Consider the following 24215-nt stretch of genomic DNA (forward strand, 5'->3'; position numbering starts at 1 on the left):
ATTTGGTTTCTATAATGCTGCAAATACAGATATTTTAACTTTCGTAAAATAGCTAATTCGATAAGAATTATGTGCAAATGTTCTGATTATTTTCATGGAAAAGAATTGAGGAAAAAAGAGTGTTTATTTTATTTACTTTAAAAACAGGTACCAAATAGTTCGAACTAATTAAATTGAATAAACGATTTTGTTTATTTTGTTTATTCAGTTTAATTAGTTCCAATTATTTGGTTTCTATAATATTGCAAATAAAGATGTCATTATAAATTTTGTAAAATAGTTAATTTTATAAGAATGTCTAAGTATTCTGAATATTTTTATGAAAAATATTGAGAAAAAAAGAGTGTTTACATCTTTAAAATTAAAAACAGGTATATATTGCTAAGTGCTAATTACTTAGTCTCTACAATACTGCGAATAAGGATATCATTATAAATTTTGTAAAATAGTTAATTTGATGAATAATATGTGTAAATGTCCGGATTATTTTTATGGAAAAGAATTGAGGAAAAAAGAGAGTTTACTTTTCCAAATTTAAGAACATGCATATATCGTTTATACCGTTTTAGTGCTAATTATTTAGTTTCTGTAATGTTGAAAATGCAGATATCGTTATAAATTTTGAAAAATAGTTGATTCGATGTGAATGATGTGTAAATATTCTGATTATTTTTATGAAAAATAATTGAAAAGGGGTTTATTTTACTTTAAAAACAGATATATATATTATTTATTCTGTTTAGTGAGTGCTAATTATTTGGTTTCTATAACACTGCGAATAAAAATATCATTTTAAATTTTTTAAAATAGTTAATTTGATAAGTATTATGAGTAAATGTTTTGATTATTTTCAGGGAAAAGAATTGAGGGAAAAGAGTGTTTATTTTTTCAATTTTAAAAACAAATATATATTGTTTATTCAGTTTAATTAGTTCTAACTATTTGGTTTCTATAATTTTGAAAATGAAGATATCATTATAAATTTTGTTAAACAGTTAACTCGATAAAAATAATGTGTAAATATTCTAATTATTTTCATGAGATAGAATTGAGAAAAAAAAGTGTGTGTTTACTTCTTCAACTTTAAAAACAGATATTTATCGCTGATTCGGTTTAATTAGTGCGACGAACTTAATTTCTATAAAACTGCGAATAAAGATATTATTATAAATTTTGTTAAACAGTTAACTCGATAAAAATGATGTGTAAATATTCTAATTATTTTCATGAGATAGAATTGAGAAAAAAAAGAGTGTGTTTACTTCTTCATCTTTAGAAACAGATATTTATCTCTGATTCGGTTTAATTAGTGCTGCGAACTTAATTTCTATAAAACTGCGAATAAAGATATTATTATAAATTTTGTAAAATAGTTAATTCGATAAGAATGATGTGTAAATGTTCTCATTATTTTATGAAAAAGAATTGAAGATAAAAAGAGTGTTTACTTCTTCATCTTTAGAAACAGATATTTATCTCTGATTCGGTTTAATTAGTGCTGCGAACTTAATTTCTATAAAACTGCGAATAAAGATATTATTATAAATTTTGTAAAATAGTTAATTCGATAAGAATGATGTGTAAATGTTCTCATTATCTTATGAAAAAGAATTGAAGATAAAAAGAATGTTTACTTCGTCAACGTTAAAAACAGGTATATTTAGTTTATACAGTTTAATTAGAGCTAACTGTTTTGCTTTTATAATACTGCAAATAACGAAGTTTTAAAAATTTTTGTAAAAATGCTAATTCCATAAGAACTACGTGTAAAAATTACATAAAAAACTAAGTTAGCTTAAATTTAATAAATGCAAGTCTGAATAGTTATAGAATTTTGTTCAAATAATAACTTGCAACGCATGTAATGTGGCGAATTTTAGTTTTGCTAAAATTTTTAACTTTGTCGAATGAGATTTTAAAATTAATCTAAGCTGTATGCTAATTTAAAATTTAGGTTTTCTTTCATAGCATAGTTATAAATAACTGAAATAAAGTAAATCTATAAAATGTCTATTTTAACTTCCATCCGTTATGGCCTCAGACGTAAAAAGCAAACCGACAATAAATAGTTTCGAAAATGAATTCATAGGTTTCTTAGGTTTCAACTTTGAGATATTAAAACTGACAGTGTTTATTATTTATTTATTATTTTGGTTATGTGTTGGCCAATACATTTCCAGGTAGAACCTTAACTATTATATCAAAATATCTTTAAAGCTCTGTTTTTGTTAACTCTGTTTTTGCTCCGATATAGATTTCGCAATTTTATTAATCAAATATTATTCTAAAGTATTTACTTAGATGCTTTATGCGTATTTACTTTAATTTAATTAATAAAATCATGGAGTTCAAGATTCTATTCCTTTATATTACATAAAAACATAAAGATCTTAAACCTTTTCTCATTGTTTTAGTGCAACTTATTGGTCACAAACCATAAAATTCTTAATTAAGTAAGAAGATCCGGAAATCTCTGATTGTCAGTAGCTTCAAATTAAAAAAAAATTTATTACGTTATGTACCGGCAAATATTTATTTATTTATGATTAATATTATTTTACTTTTTCTTCATACATACAGTGGTGCCAGATACTATGTTTCTTACAAAATATGTTAAAGAACAGTTGATAATTAAAACCTAGAGTTTTTAGTATCTTTGGCTATTTGGGCAATATTTTGAAAGCCTGACCGAGAGTGAGCTGGATTAAAGTGGCGTTTTATATGAATTTAACAATAATTTGCATATAGATGTGTGGAAAATAACTTTGAATCAAATTTTCTAATTCAAGAATAATACATTAATTTAACTACAATTAGAAAAATTTACCCGAAAAGCATCGAAAGTTCTCTGTTCTATGTCATATATTTTTATCAAATATATTTTTATCTAGCGAAGTATCTAATACTTTGTATGATCTAATATATCCTTACTGAGGTAATCAATAAGGCTTTAAAATGTTGGCAAAATTAGCAAAAATTCTGAAAGCTTTGGTTTTGAATTGTCTACATTTTCTACCACGGATTCGGATGGAGTTCCACAGTTTGTTCAGGAGAGTTATCCGAAGTTTGGACTCCTTAACGTTAATTTTACTTTTTGCGTATTTCTCCATATCTCGAGAACTTATGAAACAAATTGAAAAATTTTGCACACAATTATAAAAATTCTTGGATAAAATATTTATCCAAATTCCGGGCAAAAAATAAATTTTAATAAATATTTTTCATTATTTTATTTAATAGTCGAAAAAACTTTGAATTGTAAGGCATAAAATTTTTTTGCATCATTTTAAGGTATGTAATTTTACATGGTAAAATACTATTTTTTATATATGTGTTGCGGACGGGTAGTGTCGAGGGTTAGCTTCAAAGTAATCTAGGAGAGTTACATTTAAAGCTTTTATTGCGAAAACGTTACTGTGCAACACAAAATAACTATGCCACTGGCATGCGCATAAGAGTCAAATTATTCAAAAATATCCCAAATTCTTAAACAAAGACACTAAATGTGTGCGTTTAAGTTATGTAACTATAAACTTTTTTTAAATAATAATAAGCATTACTAGAGAAGTAAAAAATTATAAAAAAATTTGTTTAATAAAGGTAATATTTAGGTTTTAAGGTAACATTAAGGTAATATTAAGGTTTCAAGGATTTTAAAAATAATATTTAGGTTCAGTAATATTTAGGCTTTATCAAATATAATCAATTTTCTTTATTATTTTTCGCTTGGGTGCCCTTGATTTTTTTTAAAAATTTTACTTCCGCCGTTGAACTGCCGACCCAATTTTTTGGGTTTACGACTACTAATGTTCAACTCCGTATCCTTGTAATTTTGAAACCAAACCAGAAGACAAATATTTCTGCTATCTTAAAGTAAAAATATTTCTCTTGCCCTGATTTGCAAATTTTTAAAAGGATTTTTCTAACGAGTGCGAAAATTCAAATTTTAAATAAGACAAACGATCTTGTTTCAAAAGACTAAACTTCTGGACGAGTGTGCATTATAGAAAATGGGTGCATTACCGAAGTTTCACATAGTAATCAACGACTCCCTTAACGCTTTTTTTTAAAAAAAGGAAATTCGCTTTACCTTCTTCTGCTAATATTCGCTTTACCTTCTTCTGAAAACAGCTGCTTTCACCAGCACCCACGAGTGAGTACTTGGAACAGAAAAATACCCAAAAAAGCTTCTTAAAGCAGACGATGAAGTCAATATTTTAAAATCTCTTTCTCTTTTTAAGGTGAACTTTTATCTTTGATGAACTCATTAGAATCAGCCAAACTAAGTAAAAATAAAAATAATAATAAGCGGGTAAAGATATAAATAAAAAATACAATAGTAGATGTTATAGTCTTAATTTTTGTTCAGTCAATAAAAAAAAGTTTTTTTTTTAATTATGCAATCAACTGCGGTAAAATTTTTGCATTTCGGCAAAATATTGCCCCCTTCTGTCCCCCTCCCCCCGACGCCACGGCCATGGCCCCAACTCCTACAATTAGTGTTGATACAATATCAATTTATATCCATTTTAAGCGTTTCAAAAAAATTATTCCATGACTTAAATGTGCCTTTTGAGAAATTATTAAAGTGAAAATCATTAAAAAAGGACGAAACGCTCAACGCAATGATTTTTTAGAATGCAGCTTTCACCATTCACACACTGTGTTTCAAAAAGAATATTTCAAAACAAATGCTTAGATTTCTTTCCTTTTCAAAAAACGATTTCATTGTCTATATTATGTGAAAGACGAGTTGTTTCTCTTACGTAGTATTACTGCGCAATCAACCATTTTAAACAATTACCTTTTATTCTCACGTGATAGTAAAAATAGAAGCAAAATATAAACGATATTAGATGTAGATGCGTTTCTGAAACAAAAGTGAATTCGACTTTATAATGGGCAATACGTAACGTATGTTCAAGAGAGAGAAAAAAAAAGCATCTTTAGTCAATTTTTTCAATTATTTTACGAATATTATATTTTTAACACAATTTATGCCTCAGAAATATCATTCCTGCCAACTTTTACATATTTTAAAGAAGTTTTTTTTCAGTTAAAGAAGAAAAGGATTCTCGCAACAGCTAGGTGTGGGTCAGGAGGAGGGGGTCATAGATGATAATTCTCTATAATTTTGAGACCAACGGTATGATTGTGGCAATGAGGTCAGCATTACGCACAGGTCGCCTTTACTTCCCAGACCATAGAGTTGAGACCCCCAGTATTTCAACTCTATGTCCCAGACAAGTTACCTTTGATCTTAGCTCTAGGGGGGTCACGTTTGAATGAGTGATTTGAACAACTCCAGTTAAGCGGTAAAAATATGACAAATAATAACAATAATAAAATGATAAAAGCAATTAGTTATCTTCCAAAATATCTAAACGAGTTGATAGATTTAAGTATATATTTTCTGTGCTATTAATGTGTCTACATCGATGTGTCTAAATTAAATAACACTGGGGAATATCTTTTTGTTTTGTTTTCTGCTATATGAGATTCTTAAGCGGATGCTTGATATTTTCGCAAAGCTGATTTAAAATTTGCATGCGTTTTTCTTACTAGTTACAGTTTCAGGGCCGCCAACTTTTCATGTTTTGTCGCAAAATTTCTTCAAGTGGTAGCAAGTTTTATCTTTTAATATGAGATTTATAATTATTTACTAAGCATGTGAACAAAAGATTATAAAAAAGCTACTCTGTTGCAGTTCTCTCGTGGCAAAGAGTTAAAATCTTGAACAGATGCCAACTTGATCCCCTTTGTTAAAAAAAAAAAATCTAGTGGTTTAATGAAATTTTAGTTATTTGTAGTTAAGTATTTTTTATTTTACGTATTTTACGTATTACTATCAAAATATATCGAAAATATATATAGTTTATATCAAAAATTCTAAATGTCATATGAAGCGTAACTTTTTTGCATTATGTCGTGGTGTCACTTTTAAAGAATGGGCGTAATTATCCTTTTTCTACAAGGGTTATTAACTACTTAATTCGCTAGCGATTAATTAAAACTTAGCAGAAAGCGGATCAGTTGGCATCTTGAATGTTCGTAAAACTGACCGAACTAATGAAAGCTTATGTTTTTGATTGCTTATCTCTCTATAAAATATTTCCCAAAAATTATAATAGTTGGCAGCCCGGCAGTATTCATGCAATTAAATCCTTTTCACTCAAAGTATTTTCAACAATTGAAAAAAAGGACATGAACATTTAAAAGACAACTTTAACAGCTTTCACAATTAGACTATAATGCAATAAAGACCAGGAAATAAGCTTGCTACTACACATTTGTAAAAATGTTAACATTCAGAGTGGTGGGTAAATTACGATGCTGGAGAGGCACCATTGAGTGCAAAGGGTAAATAATATATTTATCACCATGAGTTTTTTAAAAAACACTTGAGTGAATACAGAGTGTCCCCACTTCTCCACTACATAGGGAGTGGCAGGAAGAAGGAGGTAATACATTACAGTTTAAGATGAGATACGTTAAGGTCACATGCTTCTTGTCTTATGTGTTATTTTCAAAGGAACAGATATCGGGAAAAAATGCTTTCTAATATTATATTAGTAAGCCATATATATATTATACGTTCTTTATAAGAGAGATTTTCAGAGAAAAAGTGAAATAATTTAAAAATATCAATTTGAAATTTGTCAATTTCTCAAAGAGACAAAACTCACAAAAATAACGAACAAAAAACAAATTTCTCTTATGTAATCCCACACCCGAATCAAGTAAAATAAAGTACTTGTATAAATGCTACAAAAACTTTTTTCTCTAGTGTTGTTAACTTACACTACTAAAGAAGTAGGCTCAAACACTACTAACACTAGGTAAACAAACACTACTAATGAAGTAGAAATAAAAAATATAATTTAATAGCCAAAATAACAGTAAAAGTAGAAAAAAAATATTCTGTTTGACATTTAAAATGTTAGTATTCAGTTATTTTTAAATTCACCTGCTCATTGTTTTACGAACGGAAATGAATACAAGTTTATGGTGTTGCTCAGATAACATTTATTGTTTGTATAAACACTATAATCTTTATTATTAAGCTGATTACTGCCTGACTTTGAAAGATAAGAGACAGTTCAGTATGTGTGGCGGTATTATTGACTATCTTTTTGAAGCAAGTAAATGACTGAACACCGAATATAATTACGAAAAGCAATTCTGCTATTACAGCGGTTACAAAATCTGCCTCTTGTTAATTTCAACTATTACAACGCTCTTAAATGTAATACTTGTTAATTTCAGAACGACAATTAACCTGTGGCACATTGTACATCTGAAAATAATAAGACGTCATTTAATAGGCACAGAGAAAGGATCGCCATCTCTAATCCACTGTAACGATGCCTTATGCTCGGATGGCACAATGGGTGACTAAAAATGTAATAAGTGGTAGAAACTCAATTCAATTTTATCTTTTTAAATATTTAACGATAAGTTATATATATATATATATATATATATATATATACGTAANATATATATATATATGAAGAAAATTATAAAAATCAATAAGTTTTACTAACTGTGCATAAGCTGCAAGTATATAGAACTCGTAAAATAGGTTCAAAATGCTGAGAAAACGTGGAAAAAATTATAGTATAATGAAAAAGGAGAAGAAAATTATTTAAAAAAATAAACAATTCAATAAAAATCCGGGGGAAAAAAGATATCTCCTCATCATCATAACCTCTTCAAAAAGCACTCCTTTTTGCGGAGCCATTTTGTAAGCTAATGAAGAGATTATGTCTCCCCCCCCCCCAGATTTTTATTGAATTTTTTTTTTTAATAATTTTCTTCTCTTCTTTCATTATTCTGCTATTTTTTCCCAGTTTTCTCTACATATGAACTTAAATATATATCTAATAACAGGGCAACAACTCCGTTATTTTGGTAGTGTTTTTAATTTGCATTTGTCGAAATAATAAGCCGATGGACTTTAACAGGCTTTATTTACTGGAGTATGGTGTAAACAGAAGTCTCACCCACTCTCCCAGTTAGAGGGGGGTGGACTGATATCCAGACAGTAGTGGCGATGGTTACGCTGGCAACATCGTACAGCAAAAGACACGCAATAACAATTGCTCCTGCTTTAAATACTAATAGAGAAGGAGGTGAAAAGGCTCAATTCGTACATACCTTGTAACTCTACGCATCATCGATAATCATTTAATGCTTCCTAATATGGAAGTGAAAGAGGGAAAGATTTTAAAAATAACTCCTCCTTTGAAATATAAATCTAATTATAAGTCAATGATATATTTTCAGTTCAGAACACATTATAATAGGACGTGCCAAAAAAAATTTGTTTTATTTAAATTAAGTGGTGAGAAATTATATTTCATACGAAATGAATTTTATAGGTAATAATTATTAAAAAATTTAAAAAAAACTGCCAAAATGTACGGAAAACTTTGATTTAAAACGAATCAGAATTTAAATTTCTAGCTTAAAACATTGTAATATTGTTTGCTGCTATGAAATAAAACTTTGTATATATTAAGAAGTTGTGAAAGCCTTTACCGCCTCTGTTTGGAGTAAGAGACTTGAAACCACAAAGGTGTATGTTGAAAATTGTACAGGGATTACCACGGAATAAAAGAATTTATAATTAGTCCGAGATTAATAAATTGCTAAATTTGTAGCAAAATATACCATGCTTGTCGCTCTGCTGGTCGAGGTAATGCAACTGTAGAACTACAGAATTGAAATTTGTTGTTTTAAAAGGATCCTTTTTGGTTATAAACTTAATACAAGCTCTTTTTTTTTCTTTTTTAAGAACTTGTTCTAAAAGATTTATGAGGATTTTTTTACGTCCATTTAGTTTTTCTGCTCAAAAGCTAAAAGACTTAGAAATTTGAAATTATGAAGCCGTATAAAATAAGTTAGGAAGAAAAAGTTTCGATTATTAGTTGAAGAATTATCAACTGTTAAATTTGAATTTGTACAGTCGAACTCGTTTATAACGAGCTCGGATTTAACGAGAACTCGGATTTACCGACGGAAACGAGAATATTTGGTTGGATCAATGTTAAGTCTATGGAGCAGAAGTCGCTTTTAACGAGCAAGACCCGGTTTTAGCGAGCAATATTTTTCTGTCTTGCAATCTTTTTTCTCATCTTTCTAGTCTTTCTGTCTTATCTTTTTTTCAAAATGATAAGAAATGTGCGCGAAATAAAAAAAACGCGATTAAATTAATTAATGTAATTAAAGTAAGTAAGTATTAATTAAATTTTAAGTAAATTCAATCATTTGACCTCCCAAGCCCCCCCCCCTCTTCTGGTTGCACGCCTGTCTTAAGGACCCGTTTATTACGAGCACTCGGATTTAACGAGTACATGTTACGGTCCCTTTGTGCTCGTTATAAACGAGTTCGACTGTATAACCATGCACAATTTTCAGATTTAGAATGCGACGTGCTGAAAGGTTTAATCTCATTTATAAAATGATTGTGGTTGTTTTTGAAATTCTAACCAGTTTGAAAGTTATCACAATTTTAAGAGATTTTTTAAAGAATGTACTTACTTTTTTTTCTTCTTTAGATAATAACTGTTACTCATTATTGAAGAAAAACTTATTTTTCGCTCTCGAGATTCTTATTTTACAAGCTCTCACTCGACTTAATTTCAAAAGCAACAAAAATGTTTATAATTTAAAAAAAAGAGAAAGTAAGAATTGAATGCTGCCAAATATGAATCCTAATATTTTACTCGACATTTTTAAGAAATATGGAAAACTCTAGAGAGAAAAAAACCGTTTCCAATTTGAACAGTTTTATAATGTATAAGGGTTGGACAAAAATATGGAAACACTTCTATACTAACTCTACGTAAACAATATTTCTTTTATCGGCAAATGTCTTGGAAGATTTATATGGCAAAACTGTTGACATAATTTGAAAGACACGCTTGAAGCTTTTAGAAATGACGTGCTTTTTACCCATGCCAAATTCGGATTGATCAAAATAAGGAGATGAAAGTTAATAACTTCCTTCAAGCTTTAATGCCAGCAATTTTGAAATTCATTTTATAGGATTGCGATATTTATATAAGTAAAATTATAGTGGTCTTGAAAAAGAGAATTAAACTTCCTAAGCTTATTTTGTTTAAGGCAAATTTTGACCGGAAAAAAAGACACCATTTGTAAAGCTTCAGACATGATCTTTCAAATTGTTCTAAAAATTTTGCGTGGCAAAATTTTTAGAACTATTCTATCGCAATGTAGGCAATCTTATCCAGCAGAAAGATTGTTTTCATAGCGTTAGAAGTGTTTCCATAGTTTTGTCCAACATCTGAAGATTATCGTTATATATAGTTAACAATTAAAATTATTTAACATTTATTTCTTCTTAGTGTGTCACACCTTCTGTATTTTTTTTTCATGTACAGTTGAATATTTTTTAAATTCAAGTAATCGTTAATTTTGTTGCGATCAACATAATAACAAAATGCCCTTACACCAAACTGATATTATTATATATTATCTATACAATTATTGTTTTTTTTTACAAAGAAAAAACAACTTTTGAGAATAATAAAAATTAAAAAAAAAAACAGAGATGATTGAAAGGTAACCACGGGGGATGATAAACGGTGCCTTATTATTAAACTAAAAGGATGCTAAAAAACGTTTGATAGTAATGTAAAAGGTTGATAAATAGTAATTACAACTAAAAAAATTACAGTGTGCATAAACTAAACAAAAAATTGCCTAAACCTGCGATTGCAATGTAAAAAATGAATAATTTTTAAATTTTATTTCATTGAAAAATCATTTGATTGTTCTTAAATTTTGCTCCATTGAGAAATTATTTAATTGTTCTTAAATTTTGCTTCATTGAATTCATGTTATAACAATTTAAAAAATAATTTTTTACTGTTTTTTAAGATGGCCTTAGTATAAAAGTGATAATCATGAAATATTTTCGTTCAATTATTTATAAACCATTCCGAATTTTTTTTTGAAGTTTGTAAACTTATAAATAAAAAAATAACTGTTTTGGGTTTAAAAAACCAATAACTTTAAAAAATTCTGAAGTTGTGGAAAATTGTTGACGAGGGGCACATTGCATAAAAGTGATAGTCTTAAAATATCTTCGTTCGATTATCTATAAACTATCTGAAATTTGTGATTTTTTAAACTTTTTAAATAAAAAAATAGCTGTTTGGCGTTTAAAAATTAATAACTTTAAAAAATTCTGATGTAATTCCGTCCTCCCCCCCCCAAGCTATGCCCATGCGTGCACCTGCAAATTATACGGTTTGAAAACTTATACGGTTCCACATACTTAATTAAGTCTTTTTCCTAATGCAGTACAATTCTCCTCATCGTGAAGCTATATTTTAGATGTACGATATTTCGAGCAAGTCGCATAAGTAATAAAACTTAATTTTCTCGAAAATAAACATCAATAAAAAATTTAACTTTTACCTGGTAGTTTGAAAACTTCTCAACTGTTTTTTTAAAATTTTAATTGTTTAATTATGTTAACAGTTTTTTTTTTAAATGCAAGATTATTTATAATTTATTTCATTGATGTTTATACATGTTCACGGATGATTAGCCACCACTTTTTAAAATGTTTTGTTGTCCATTAGAGTTTCATGCAGTAAATATTAATTTTACCTGAGAAAAGAGCAGCTAACGGCTCAGGTGCCCAGATAAATTTTGATGATGATGATTAATATAAACGACCCACGTTTAAATCAGAAATGTATTTTTTTGAAGAGATTTAATTCTTTAGACAAATTACTGTACATAATATTGTGTAGTACCGCAACATGTAGGATGATACTTCAGAAAGAGAGTTTTTATTTATTTATTTATCAACTTATTTTTATCTTTCGTGATAAATGGAAACTGGAAAGAAGAAAAGATGGATTAATAAGAACATAATGCCATTTTTTCGAGTGTTATAGCACTTTAAAGTTCTTTTTCATAATAAATTTTAAAGAAGTTAAATATTCAATTAAATCTTTGGAAAGAATTATTTGATGGCCAAAAATATATATTAAAAATACAAGTTTAATTATTTAACGTACTATTCAATAAAAAATATACAGGGGTTGTGCAAAAATATGGAAACACTTCTATACCATCTCTATGTAAACAATCTTTTCTTACACAGCAAATGTTTTGGAAGATTTTACTTGGCAAAACTGTTGGTACATTTTGAAAGATCATGCTTGAAGCTTTTTAGAAAAGGTGTTTCAACAATGCAAAATTCGGATCGACCTAAATGAGGAGAGGAAGTTAATAACTTTTTTTCTAGTTTTAATAGCAGCAATTTTGAAATCAATGTTGGATGCTGGATATTGATGTTAACTCGGTAATTGGTGTGAAGCGCCACCAACCGTTTCATATGTACTAAGTAAATATATACAATTAAATCATGTAAATTATTAATCTTATGCTGATTTTTTAAATAAATCAGTTGAATAGCGACTGTCATATTAGAATGCCACGTTAATGCCATGTCTTGCCCGTCTGTTCAAAGAACTACGAACTAAATTTGGATAAAAATCTACTAACTTAAATTTATTAAGCAAGAGAATCACAACACTTGAAAAATAAGTATTCACTGTCCGGAGCAAGTTGGCATCTCTGTGTATATAACTAAAACTATTTTTGGGTGTTTTATATTGCATTAATTTCTTCAAACCATTTCAATAACGATAATAATGCAAAAATATTAAAAATTTACTCGAATTATATGCTTCTAATAATCTTGGCTTCGCCGGTCGGCGGTGACCCCCATGGCATTCAACGTGTTAATTATAGTGGCATTGGAAAAAGAAAAGGGCTTTAAACTTCCTTCCATTTTGGTCGTAGCAATATTTGCATTGTGTATAAGTGAAGAAGTCTTTGTATAAGTGAAAGGGACAATTCTAAAAGCTTCATGTATGATCCATATCAAATCTTCCAAAACATTTGCTTATATAAAAGAAAGATTATTTATATAGAGTTAGCATAGAAGTGTTACCATAATTTTATCCAACCCCTATATATATTTGATTAAGATATATTTTGTGAAAGTTGAGATTGGTCTAATAAGAAAAAAAAAATGTTAATTTTATTTATTTATTTATTTATATATTTTTTTTTGCATCTGTAGACTTATATCTATCAGGAGGATTAACATCCGTTATCACTTTTGATCTTTCTTTATCATCTTTGCATTTTGATGTTATGGGTTATTAATGTCTTTCTGTCATTTCTATGACTGGTTTTTATTCGTGTTTATGTGCCTTAACCGATGGAAATGAAAAAAAAAATGCTGTTTACATTCAATTAGTCTATATTTCAATGGTTTGAGTCCTACAGGCTGTTTTGTAATGACTATTCTTAATCTTCATTTTTAGAATCTTAATTGAGAATTAGGTATAAAAACACGCATTAGGGATTGCAGAGTAATCTTTAAACGAGGAAGAAGCAAAAACACGATAAAAATCCGCCCGATACCTATAAGAATGACGGAAAAATTTTAGTCATCAACGCCGATGGTGCTACGTCACCGAATTAGTAGTATTCATAAAGTTATCAGAAACCACGTGCTTACATAGTTAAGAGTTTTGCTTTTAAAACGTGCTGCTGGAGGAAAAAAAAGGATTTTTTTTAAAAAAAACTTAGGGAATCTTAAGACGAAAAAGTATTAATAATTTAAAAAAAGGAACAATTTTTTAAGGGTTTTTGCGAAATGTAATGAATAAAACAGTGCGTGTAACTTATAAAATTCGAGTTTATGTAGTCTCGGCTCTCTTTCCAGTAATTATGTTCATTTTATATAAAGTTCATCTTAAAATGTGTTGCAAGAATTTCGTATAATTTTCTTTTTAAAGAAAACAGACGAAATTCGACGTTTTCTCTTTTTTTTTTATTCGTCTGTTTTCTATAAAAAATTTATAAGAAAGTTTTGTAACAAACTATTAAGATAAACTGTATGTAAAATAAACATAATTACTGGAAAATTAGCCTAGACAATATAAACTCGATTTTTGCAAGCTGCACGCACTATTTTATTTTTTATTTAATACTTTTTCGTGCAAACCCACTAAAAAGATGTTATTTTTTAAAAAAGATTACATCAATTTATTCACTTTTCTCATTGTTGACGAAAAATAACAAGTCCTGCATAACATAATTGTTTGTACATCTTAAATAATTCGAAAAATAAGTTTGAGTGAATTACATATATTACTATCCACAAAGTGTTCTTTAAAAAAAATTTTAATTCAAATTTTAAAATAATTATTTTATGTAAATTAACGTTTCTCTCTATGATTAATTCTTTCATATTCTGTTATGCATCTTTATCAATGAATATTTCACATACTATTTCGTACACAATCAAATACGAAAACATGAAGATTTCAATGCGCCATTTTCATAAAACCATCGTAATAGGAAAAATATTTATAATGATTCAGTATAATTGCCATAATTCGTGAGAATGGTAGTCGTTGTACAAAAAGATCGGTTAAAACAATCTTTCAATTGTCAAAGCAATAATACAAATGCATCTCGTTAACATTGAAATGTCACAGTCTGTTGAACAGCGACGATGAAAGGTCACCAAGCAAACAGAACACTTTTCATTTTGTGCCTTTTCAGGAACAGCTGCTTTTTTATTTTTCACTTTCGTCATTGTTGTCGTGAAAATGAGAGTTGTGCGCAGGTGTTGAGAGAGAGTAAATGAGCTGCGAAGTATTTAATGAATTGGAGCATGAAAACAAGAAATTGAAATAATAATTAGTAGCCTTGATTATGAAACTTTAAGCCAAATCTGTAAATTAAGCACTAATTCGAAATATAATTTTGTAATTAAGGCCAAGTGCTAAAACTAATTTACTGTTTCCAGAAGTAACAAGGACATTTTTAATGAAAATCTGCAAATTTATGTTATTGAAAAAATATGTTGTCTTTTCTTTATAGTCGAGTAAAATTAGAATTTTTCTTTGAAAAAACTAATACGTAAGTTGTTTCCTTTTTCTTTCAAGAAACTTTGTTATATTATCATAGATAATGTCTGTGAAATGCGATAATCTCGGGGTATATGGGTATTCATTCATTCATTCGCTAATCCATATTTCGTTAATCCCTCTCAGTGAGTTTTATAATTTTGAACAAAACGCTTTAGAACAGAAAATATATAGTTAAAAACATTATCGTAGAATGATGTGTTAATGTTACCATGTATAAATGACATCTGAATATTAAATAACTTGCGCATCACCTGCCCAGAGCGCCACCTGTGAGAATGAGAAACATTATTAGCAGAAGGAAATGTAAAATACAATAATATTGGTGTGCTCTATAAGTGAGTTTTATAATTTATAACAAAACTCTTCATAACAGAAAAATATATTTAACACTAGAAAGACTGAAACTTAGTATATACATATATTTCCCGAAAGCAGTCAAAATGACTGCATTGTGAATGAATAACTAATGCGTAAAGAAATTTGCTTAATTAATTCTTAATATTTTTTAATATTATTTACAGTTATATAACAAGTTATTAGTAAATATTAGCAATAAAAAATGTACTTCACTTGGAAAAAAAAATTTTTTTGCATTATTATTTGTGCGTATTTTGCAAATGAAAAAGCAGTCAAAATGACTTCCTTGGGCTATCTAGTGTCAAAAACACTAGCGAAGAATAATGCTAATGTTGCAATGTATGACTGAAATCTAAATATTTATAAAACTTTTAAATCGCTGCACAGTACACCATCTGTGAGAATGAGAAATATTATTAACAGGTCAATGGTTATTCATTCATTTATTCGAGAATCCATATTTCGATAATCCCTAATTTTATAATTTCTAACACAAAACTCTTTATAACAGAAAAATATTGTTTATAACAATAACGAAGAATGATTTTAATTGTAGTGTCTGAATAGAATCGAAATATTAACTGACTTTTACATCACCTGCCATTACTTTGATACACTTTGTATCAGTTCTTTGCCTGCCAACTATTACACCTTTTGCAGAATATTTTACTGAGTGGTAATCATTTAAAAACCTAAGTTTTCAGAATTTTTTATAATTCTGCCAACATTTTAAAAGCCTCACCATGAGAGATCTAAAACTAAAAGGTGTTGCATATGGACTTTTAAATCATTTATCTGTAGTGGTGTGAAAAATAAGTTTAAACAAATAAATATTGCATTAAAATATAAACATAGTAAAATTTTTTACGAAAACAGTAGGAAGTTGGCAGCCCTACCCCTATCTCTTGTACGATATCTATAAAAATTGGACACTTTCGTTAACTCGTTAAAGCCCTGGACACGTTCCGATTAAGTGGCCATAAGAGCCCCCGTCATTGCTTGAAAAAAGTTAAATTTTTGACAAGATAATTCTATTACACAATTCCCACGCATTTTAGAAAAATTAAATATTGATTTTGAAAACAAGACTTATCTCGATTGTTTAATGTATTTGTAACCAGCCCTATTTGCTATTTTCAAATGAAAAAAAAATCTGAAAAAAGTTAAATTTCCGCCCTACTAGATCTTTAAACATTAACTAATTTTACACCTGCCAATATTTGCACTCTCCTAGAATGCTTTTCCAAGTGGAAGTGAAATTAAAATTTAAAAATTACTTGAGAATGCAAAAATATATAAATGGTCACATATAAAATGAAATCGAAAAGCATAAGTTTTGCTATCGCATTAAATATAAAACCTTGATAAATATCCAGGAGATTTGAAAGCTATTTCATTTTGCAAAAAGGTTTCCCCTCCCTGTAAACTTGTACTTCGTTTAAAAGAGATAAATCTTGGTAGCTCAATTATTTAAGCTATAAAATTTATTTTAGTGAAATACCACTACATTAATTGTTTTATCATTTGTTTAAAATTGTTTGTAAATGAACCTTTAGAAATAAAAGTAGTGGCTAACACTAAAATATACGTAATTAGATTAAGCGTAAGTGCCTGACTATCATTTTAATAAGACATAGATCAAATCAGTAAAATAAAATGATTCGGTAGGAAATAGTTAAACTAGTAACCTGGAAAAAAAAGGAACTCCTTTCAGCAATAACATGAACTTATTGATGAAATAAAGTTCTATGAACCGTGGAAACTCTGTCGTAGCCAAATTATTTCATTACAATCATTAATACAGGTATGCCTAAATTAGAAAGACAGTTTTCAGAATTTTTTACATGAAAATGGTTAAAATAATAAAGGAAAATGAAAACTCTTGCAGCAAATTTAAGTATCACACTGTAAATGTGATTTCCAGAGTTTTTGAATTAAGTTCAAAAAAATTTAGACAGATGGCGGTGAAAGTACCTTTCACTATTTTTACCGTTGCGTTTTCGTAAATCGTCATCCGAATATAACAGGCTATTCCGGTTACTGATGGACTTTTTATATTTAGTGTATTTTTCATTCATAAAAGATTTCGATAAAATTTTGATGGGAATTTCAGTTATTTTTCTGTGTTTTTTTCGATTTTACAAACTCTAGTGCCATCTGTCCAAAAATGTTTGAACTAAAACAAAACCTTGTCAAACAAATATATTGTAAGATAAAAATTCCTTTTTTCTTTAATTATTTTTTTGTTATACATTTTTGAACCCGTTAGTCTAAATTATAACAACCAGACAAAACAAGGTCTGCATACCTAATTGATATATTAGATCAGCTTATATGGTTATTGAGAGAAATGTTTTGGATGTTAATTACTTATATTATGAGTTTATATCAACCAGGCATCCTACCAATTATTCATATTTATATATGTTTGAATAGTTGTTGCTACTAATTTAGAAGCTTGAACATTTGATTTTTAAATTCGAAAAAATATTTTATGCACAGTACCCCTAATTAGTAATAAAATAATGAGTAAATTATTTCAGTTAATGACAAGACTGATAATTTTAGAAAAAATACGATGCTTAAGTTGTAAAAAGATTTCATTTAGATTTTCTGTTCGTAAACAGTAGGAGGCTACCACTATTTGTAATAAAATGTGTTTTGGAGCAGCTAAAAGAATAGAGTGACTATTTAATGGATGAAATAAATATATTTCTGGGAGTTTATAACTTAGAAAGGCCAAAACCTTAATACTCCACTGGAACCATGTATTATGAATATCTGAAAGAGGAATTAAAATAGATCGTTTTCAATTTTCTTTTAAGGCAGAATGTTGCTTAGCATATTTTATCATTTGCGTCTTTCAAAACATTGTCAAGATTTTGCCGACCAATGCTATCAACTTCTCAGGAATATTACGCGTACAATTCTGATTCTAACCAATTCTGAGCAACTAACAAGCAAGATGAAAATTCTAGTTATTCGGAATTCTAGTTATAGCAAGAATCTCTTTTCGCCTTTTTCTTTGAAAGGGAGAGAGGAGTCTCGAAGAAGAAGAAGGAAAAAAGAAGGAAAGAACGTGTCTTCGAATAGGAAATGGGAGATGTTGGAATGTTTTGGTGTACTGAAAAGAAAGAAAATCTTGCTTGATAGTTTTCTACCTGTTTCTTAACGAATAAGACAGTTTTTTGAAGCAAATAGTTAACCTTCTCTCAAATCTGATGTAATTCAAATAATTAACAACAAATAATAATTTTTATTAACAAAATAATTATGAAGTATTACTTGTACAAAATTGTAAATAAAAATTTCTTTATCTATTATTATAAAATAAAACATTTTGGGAGGTTAGAACCTTTATATCCTACCCCTTGGCTACGGCCCTATTTGAAACCTAGCACCTGGGGCCGCTTGCGACCCTTTTCCCATCCATCATTAACTTGTAGAGCTGCAGTCATTGTGGTGGTCGGAATGCAAATGGAATTGAAAATAGGCATTTTGTCACTGTAGGTACATAAGTGAAGTATTTACTTTTTCTGTATCTTGGAGTGGATGTGCAGTTCACGAATTCAAAACTAGCGATATGCGCGCAATAATTGATTATAAGTCTAAGTAATTGCTCTTTTTGAAAGAAAGAAAAAAATTCAATGTTCTTAAGACCGATATTCTAATTTTTTCGAAAATTATCAGTGCTTAGTTAAATTCAGTACTGAAAGTGGGACGGAAGAGGAAAAACCGGCAGTTTAACCATTTCTATAATAGATGGTTTTTGGGTTGAGTAAATCTCTTTTTGCCAACAAACTAATTATTGCTATTAACTTTTTTCTCAGGGAAGAAGCAACTATATATACGTATTGTATCCATTAAAATATTTTGGTAGTCAGGAATATTTTATTCTTCAGAAAAAATTCTAGAAATTAAATTTCATTTTTACCAGTTTTTGTTCTTTTCCGTCTTGATATATCAGGGTTCCAACGGTCATTGAAATTTTTTTTAGTAGTAGTAGTAAATTCAGGCTAAAGGTTAAGGTTTAGGCTATAGGTTAACGCTAGAATTTATTTCTTATTTTAATATACCACTTTATCGTTAAGTGGATTTGCAAGCTTGAAATTTCATGCATATACACCGAAGACCCATTACATTATGACCACTTTGTTAATAACACGTAGGACCACCTTTAGCCATCAAAACTGCTGGCACCCGCCGTGGCATTGATTCCACAAGGTGCTGATAGGTCGTCTGAGGTATCTGGTACCAAGCGCTCACCAACTGGTCCTGCAATTCCCTCACATAGCGAGGGGGTAGCGTGGCAGCACGAATTTGGTTTTCCAAGTAGGACCACAAATGCTCTATTGAATTAAGGTCAGGGGAACTTAGGGGCCAAGACATGACTTGAAAGTCACTGGAGTGTTCCTCGACGATTCGACCCTTATGACACGGTGCATTATCCTGTTGGTAAACACCATCCCCCGCAGGAAAAACTGTTGCCATGAATGGGTGAACCTGGTCTGCAACTGTGTTCAAGTAGCTTACAGACGTCAGGGATTGTTCTATGAGGATTATGGGTCCTAATGTGCCCCATGAAAACATTATTCTTGGGCGAGAAACCATGAAAACCTAGGCGAGCCCATTGTTATAGATGGAGGGTGGTCATAATGTAATGGCTCTTCGTTGTATACTTTCTTTGGAAAAATTTTATTCTTTTATTCTTTTATTCTTTTTAAAATCGTTTCAATCGGATTACGATCAGGCAACACATGCACTTCTTTTTTCTTAATCCATTTATTAAATCAAATGTTCGAATACATGAAAGGTCACTGAAGGAAGTTAAATATCAAGTTACTGATATCCACAATTATGGTTATTATGAGCTTGTCAAAGAATAATTTGCAGAGTTATTCCACGTTTGTTACAATTATGAAGAAATGAGACAAAAATGGTTTTAATAAAAAGAACGATTAATTATATTTTATTCAAATTAAGATTTGTAAATATATTAATTTGGTACAAAGAAGAATTCAAGGCGAATGATTCACAAGCAGTCCTTTTAGCGAAGAATAATGTCCTTTTGTTTGGAACATTTTCAAAGAAAAATGTCGTTAAACCAAATGTTGGCAGTGCACGAGATGGAAGTGGAGATTGCGTGCAGACAAAATAAAAATCTTCTAAGCTGTAAATATTTCTCCTTGAAATCTTCGATCTGAAACGAAAAAAAAATTAAGTTTAGAAATATCAAATAAATGCAAGCACAGTCTAGCATGATTTTTTGATCACCTTAGCAAGTTGAGTTATAGTCTTAACTGGACAGAAAGCACCAAAACTCGCGAAACAGTTGTATTCTTACGATCACCTAAGGTGACTATCACGTTGGTTCATCGCAAGTTATCAACTTATACAGGATTCACTAAACCACAAGACAAATTTACCACAGGTTAAAAAATTATACAAATTTATATTACTGAATTGCAAATTAGGGCAATTATGTATGTTGACAGCAAAGTAAGTGACAATTATAAGCATCGATTTGATGGTGCGAACTACATAAACAACTGGTAAACTTATAACAACTGGTCTTGTTTATTTAATGCTACGTAACATCGATCATTAAGAAAGATGATCAACTTACTAATGTGACCAACTTAACAGATAACATTTTAGTATAAGCTGAATTGCAAATTAAGAAATCTATTGTATTGATCTACACATTAGCCATAAACTCGTTTATGCACTGACATAAGCACTGACATAAATAAAAATTATAACTAATTCACTTAGATTACGGACTTATCCTAGACTTTCCTAAAAATTTAAGAAACACTTTAACAAGAAATCAGTTTTAAACTAATTAAGGAATAGTCAGAATCGCGTGAAGAACTTTTACGTATTAACCTTTCAACTACTCAAATTTATTCATTAAATTATTTTCAACCAAAATTTTAAGTCTCGAGGCGAGAAGGTGTGTTTAAGTTTTATTTATACACTGTTGCTTCAATTAAATAAAAAATGCAAGACAAATAAAGCGAGATTCATCTACTATTAAAGATATTTTGAAATCTTATGCAAAGATAGACTTTACGGCTAGGGTAGTTAAAAAATGGAGTCAGTGGCATTCGTTCAATTTGTGTCCGTCACTAAGTTCGTTATTTCGTTCGTGAACCCATTTACAAATATAAAGTACAGAGATATAATTCGTACGATTTGAGTTATTCAGTTTATATTTAAGCATTATTTTGACAAATTTGTTAGAATGATGTTGCTTACCTGAAGAAGTAGATAGAAAAAGAGATTTAACCGCCTTCTTCTTCTTCTGCTCCCTTGGTAAGGATGTTGGCGAATTTCTTGATGTCAATGTTTCCGTTGTTGTCAACAGGTGCTTCAGCAAGAGCCTCGTCGGCCTTTAAAACATAAAATAGAATCTCAAGAATAGCCGTAAACACAAAAACAATTAGGCTAATTTAATTGCATTGGCTTAAAAATTGCAAAACTCTGTTTAGTTCTTATTTTTAAACTGAATATAATAGTTGTTGTAAAAAGTTAAGCTTAAAATATTGACTATGCTTCTGCAAGTATGCTAAGAACGAACCAAAACGCGTAAGTTAACTGATTGAACAATTAGGCAGAATCATAAATAACTTCAGGATTTAAGATGTGCTAGAACTGAACTGCAACTTGTACATTAGCTAATTGAACTATTATGCTGAGTTACAAATAACTTCAGCATTGAAAGTGTGCTAAAACTAGACAACAACCCGTATATTAACTAAATGAACTATTTGGCTGAGTCATAAAAAATTTAAGCATCGGTGTGCTAACTACAACACACATATTTAGCTAATTGATCTATTAGATTGAATCAGAAATAACTTCAGTATTGAAAGTATGCTAAAAATTAACCATAACACGTTAATTTATTAATACTACTAAGTTGAATCTTAAAAAACTGCAGCGTTTAAAATATTCTAAAGAAATTAATCGAAACATGGAAATTAAACTGAAGGGATTTATATCTTATAATGTAAACAGGACGCTTATCTCTGATGAAAGCAAATTTTCTTTTGAAAAAAATCGCAATTTTTTTCAATGTACTATTGAAAGTTAATACAGAGAATGTTTTTGTTTCAAATACGAATAATTTGTAATATAATCATAGCGGTAGCTACGGTTGAGTAATTAAATAGATGATGAACAATTAAAAAGGAATCGAGATTCTACCACTTTTTACATTTATGTCTGTGGCATTCCTGCAAAACCTAATTTTATGGGGCTCTTTTTATTTGATAGTTTTTCCTTAAGGAAAAAAAACCTAATGATATTTAAATGACTTTTAATGAGATTTTTCTATCAGCAAGAAAAGAAAAAAAGTTGACATTGTTTCAGATCTTTATAGTATTCGAATGCATTAGTTATTTATTGAATATTTTATTTATCTTCAAAACGATGGAATAAAACTTTATTTACCTCTTTCTCAGAGAACTTTTCTCCCCAAGTTGTTAGGGCACGCCTTAGCCTGAAAGGAGAAGAAAATTATTGAGTCTATAAGTTGATGCATACATGCGGAATATTCATTGAAATGAATGTCCGAAATGGGTGGTTGTCGACTTCCACCAGTGAATGTTGACAATCAATAAGTCGTTTTGGTAAATGTCCGAAATATATACTAGGTCTAGTTAAGTGCCTCTGCCCGGTATTCCCTGCGCTAATGTTTTTTTTTTTAAATGTTCAGTGCCCGTTACTCCGAACACTGATGTTTCTCCTAATCTGTCCTCAGCAGATATTAAAATAATGAATAAATATAATAATAACATCAAGGAATAAATTAATATGGGATATAACAAATAATTTGTATCATTCACCAAAGTGATTGTTGACATTCACCTGTGAAAGCCGACATTTTCTTGATTTCGGTCGTTCACGATAACGATTAATTATTTCTTAAATTAATTGATATTGTTTTTATTGATTGTGCTGATAAAATTATGACAAAATGAATGATAAAATGAAGTAAAAAAATGCATTCGGAGACATTATTGTGTATATTAGAAGACAAAAACTATAAATTGGGTGAAGAACGAACTAAAACGCTATCAGAATCTGTAGAAAATGAGGAAGTATTGATGAAAAATATCAAACCTAATTTTATTGAAGGTGATAAAACTTGGGGGTGTTTCTAATAACCGTCTCTTATCACCTTTCGATTTCATCCAGCAATGAAACATGCTTTTATTCCGTCCTTTTGCAGCTGTTATTTATTAAATTTCAATAGGTCTACGTTTTTTTTTGCTTAAAAGTATTATCCTCTCACAATGATCCCCTTAATAAGTATATTTATAAGTATTATCCCCTTATAAGTGATCCCTTTAATAAGTATTTATATGACTTCATAACTGTCAAGAATTGAAGGTGATTACAAACCCTCTGTGATATAGATTAAGGGTGGTGATTAAAAATCTCCAGATGTATGAATTTAGAAATTTTACAATATGTTAGTGAAGTTTATAAATAAAATGTTTTTGAAAAAATGTTTTCACACAGAAAGTTTTTAATATTTATTTGCCAAAATACGAAAATAACTGGCGGTTTTGTAATTGATGAAAAAATATTTCATTGTTACAATAAATAAAGTTTTATGAATATCATATTATCCAGTAATTATTAATCCTGTTTTATGAATATCATATTATCTGTAAATAGCAAAAATGACATTAATTTATTTGAAAATCACTTAACATTAAATATATATGAGTTGTTTCCGGATAGTTTCTTAAGCAACTTTGTGTATGCATTCATCACAGTGAGAAGAAATAAACTTTCATGTTTTTAAAATTATAGTAATAAATAAATATTGAATATATATGT

At 29.1% G+C, this 24215-nt stretch overlaps 1 protein-coding gene across 1 annotated transcript in view; it reads right to left on the reverse strand.

Moving 5' to 3' along the window:
* The window catches only part of LOC107438410 (uncharacterized), a 60568-nt gene that overhangs the window by 22840 nt on the left and 13513 nt on the right, over nt 1-24215 (reverse strand). Inside the window, exons 6-7 of the mRNA XM_071179290.1 lie at nt 22818-22866; nt 21650-21754 (exon numbers count right to left, since the gene is read on the reverse strand). Coding sequence (XP_071035391.1) covers nt 21650-21754; nt 22818-22866 — 154 coding nt within the window. The remainder of the gene's footprint in view (nt 1-21649; nt 21755-22817; nt 22867-24215) is intronic.

Source organism: Parasteatoda tepidariorum, chromosome 3, assembly GCF_043381705.1.
Source record: "Parasteatoda tepidariorum isolate YZ-2023 chromosome 3, CAS_Ptep_4.0, whole genome shotgun sequence".
NCBI classification, from domain to species: Eukaryota; Metazoa; Arthropoda; class Arachnida; order Araneae; family Theridiidae; genus Parasteatoda; species Parasteatoda tepidariorum.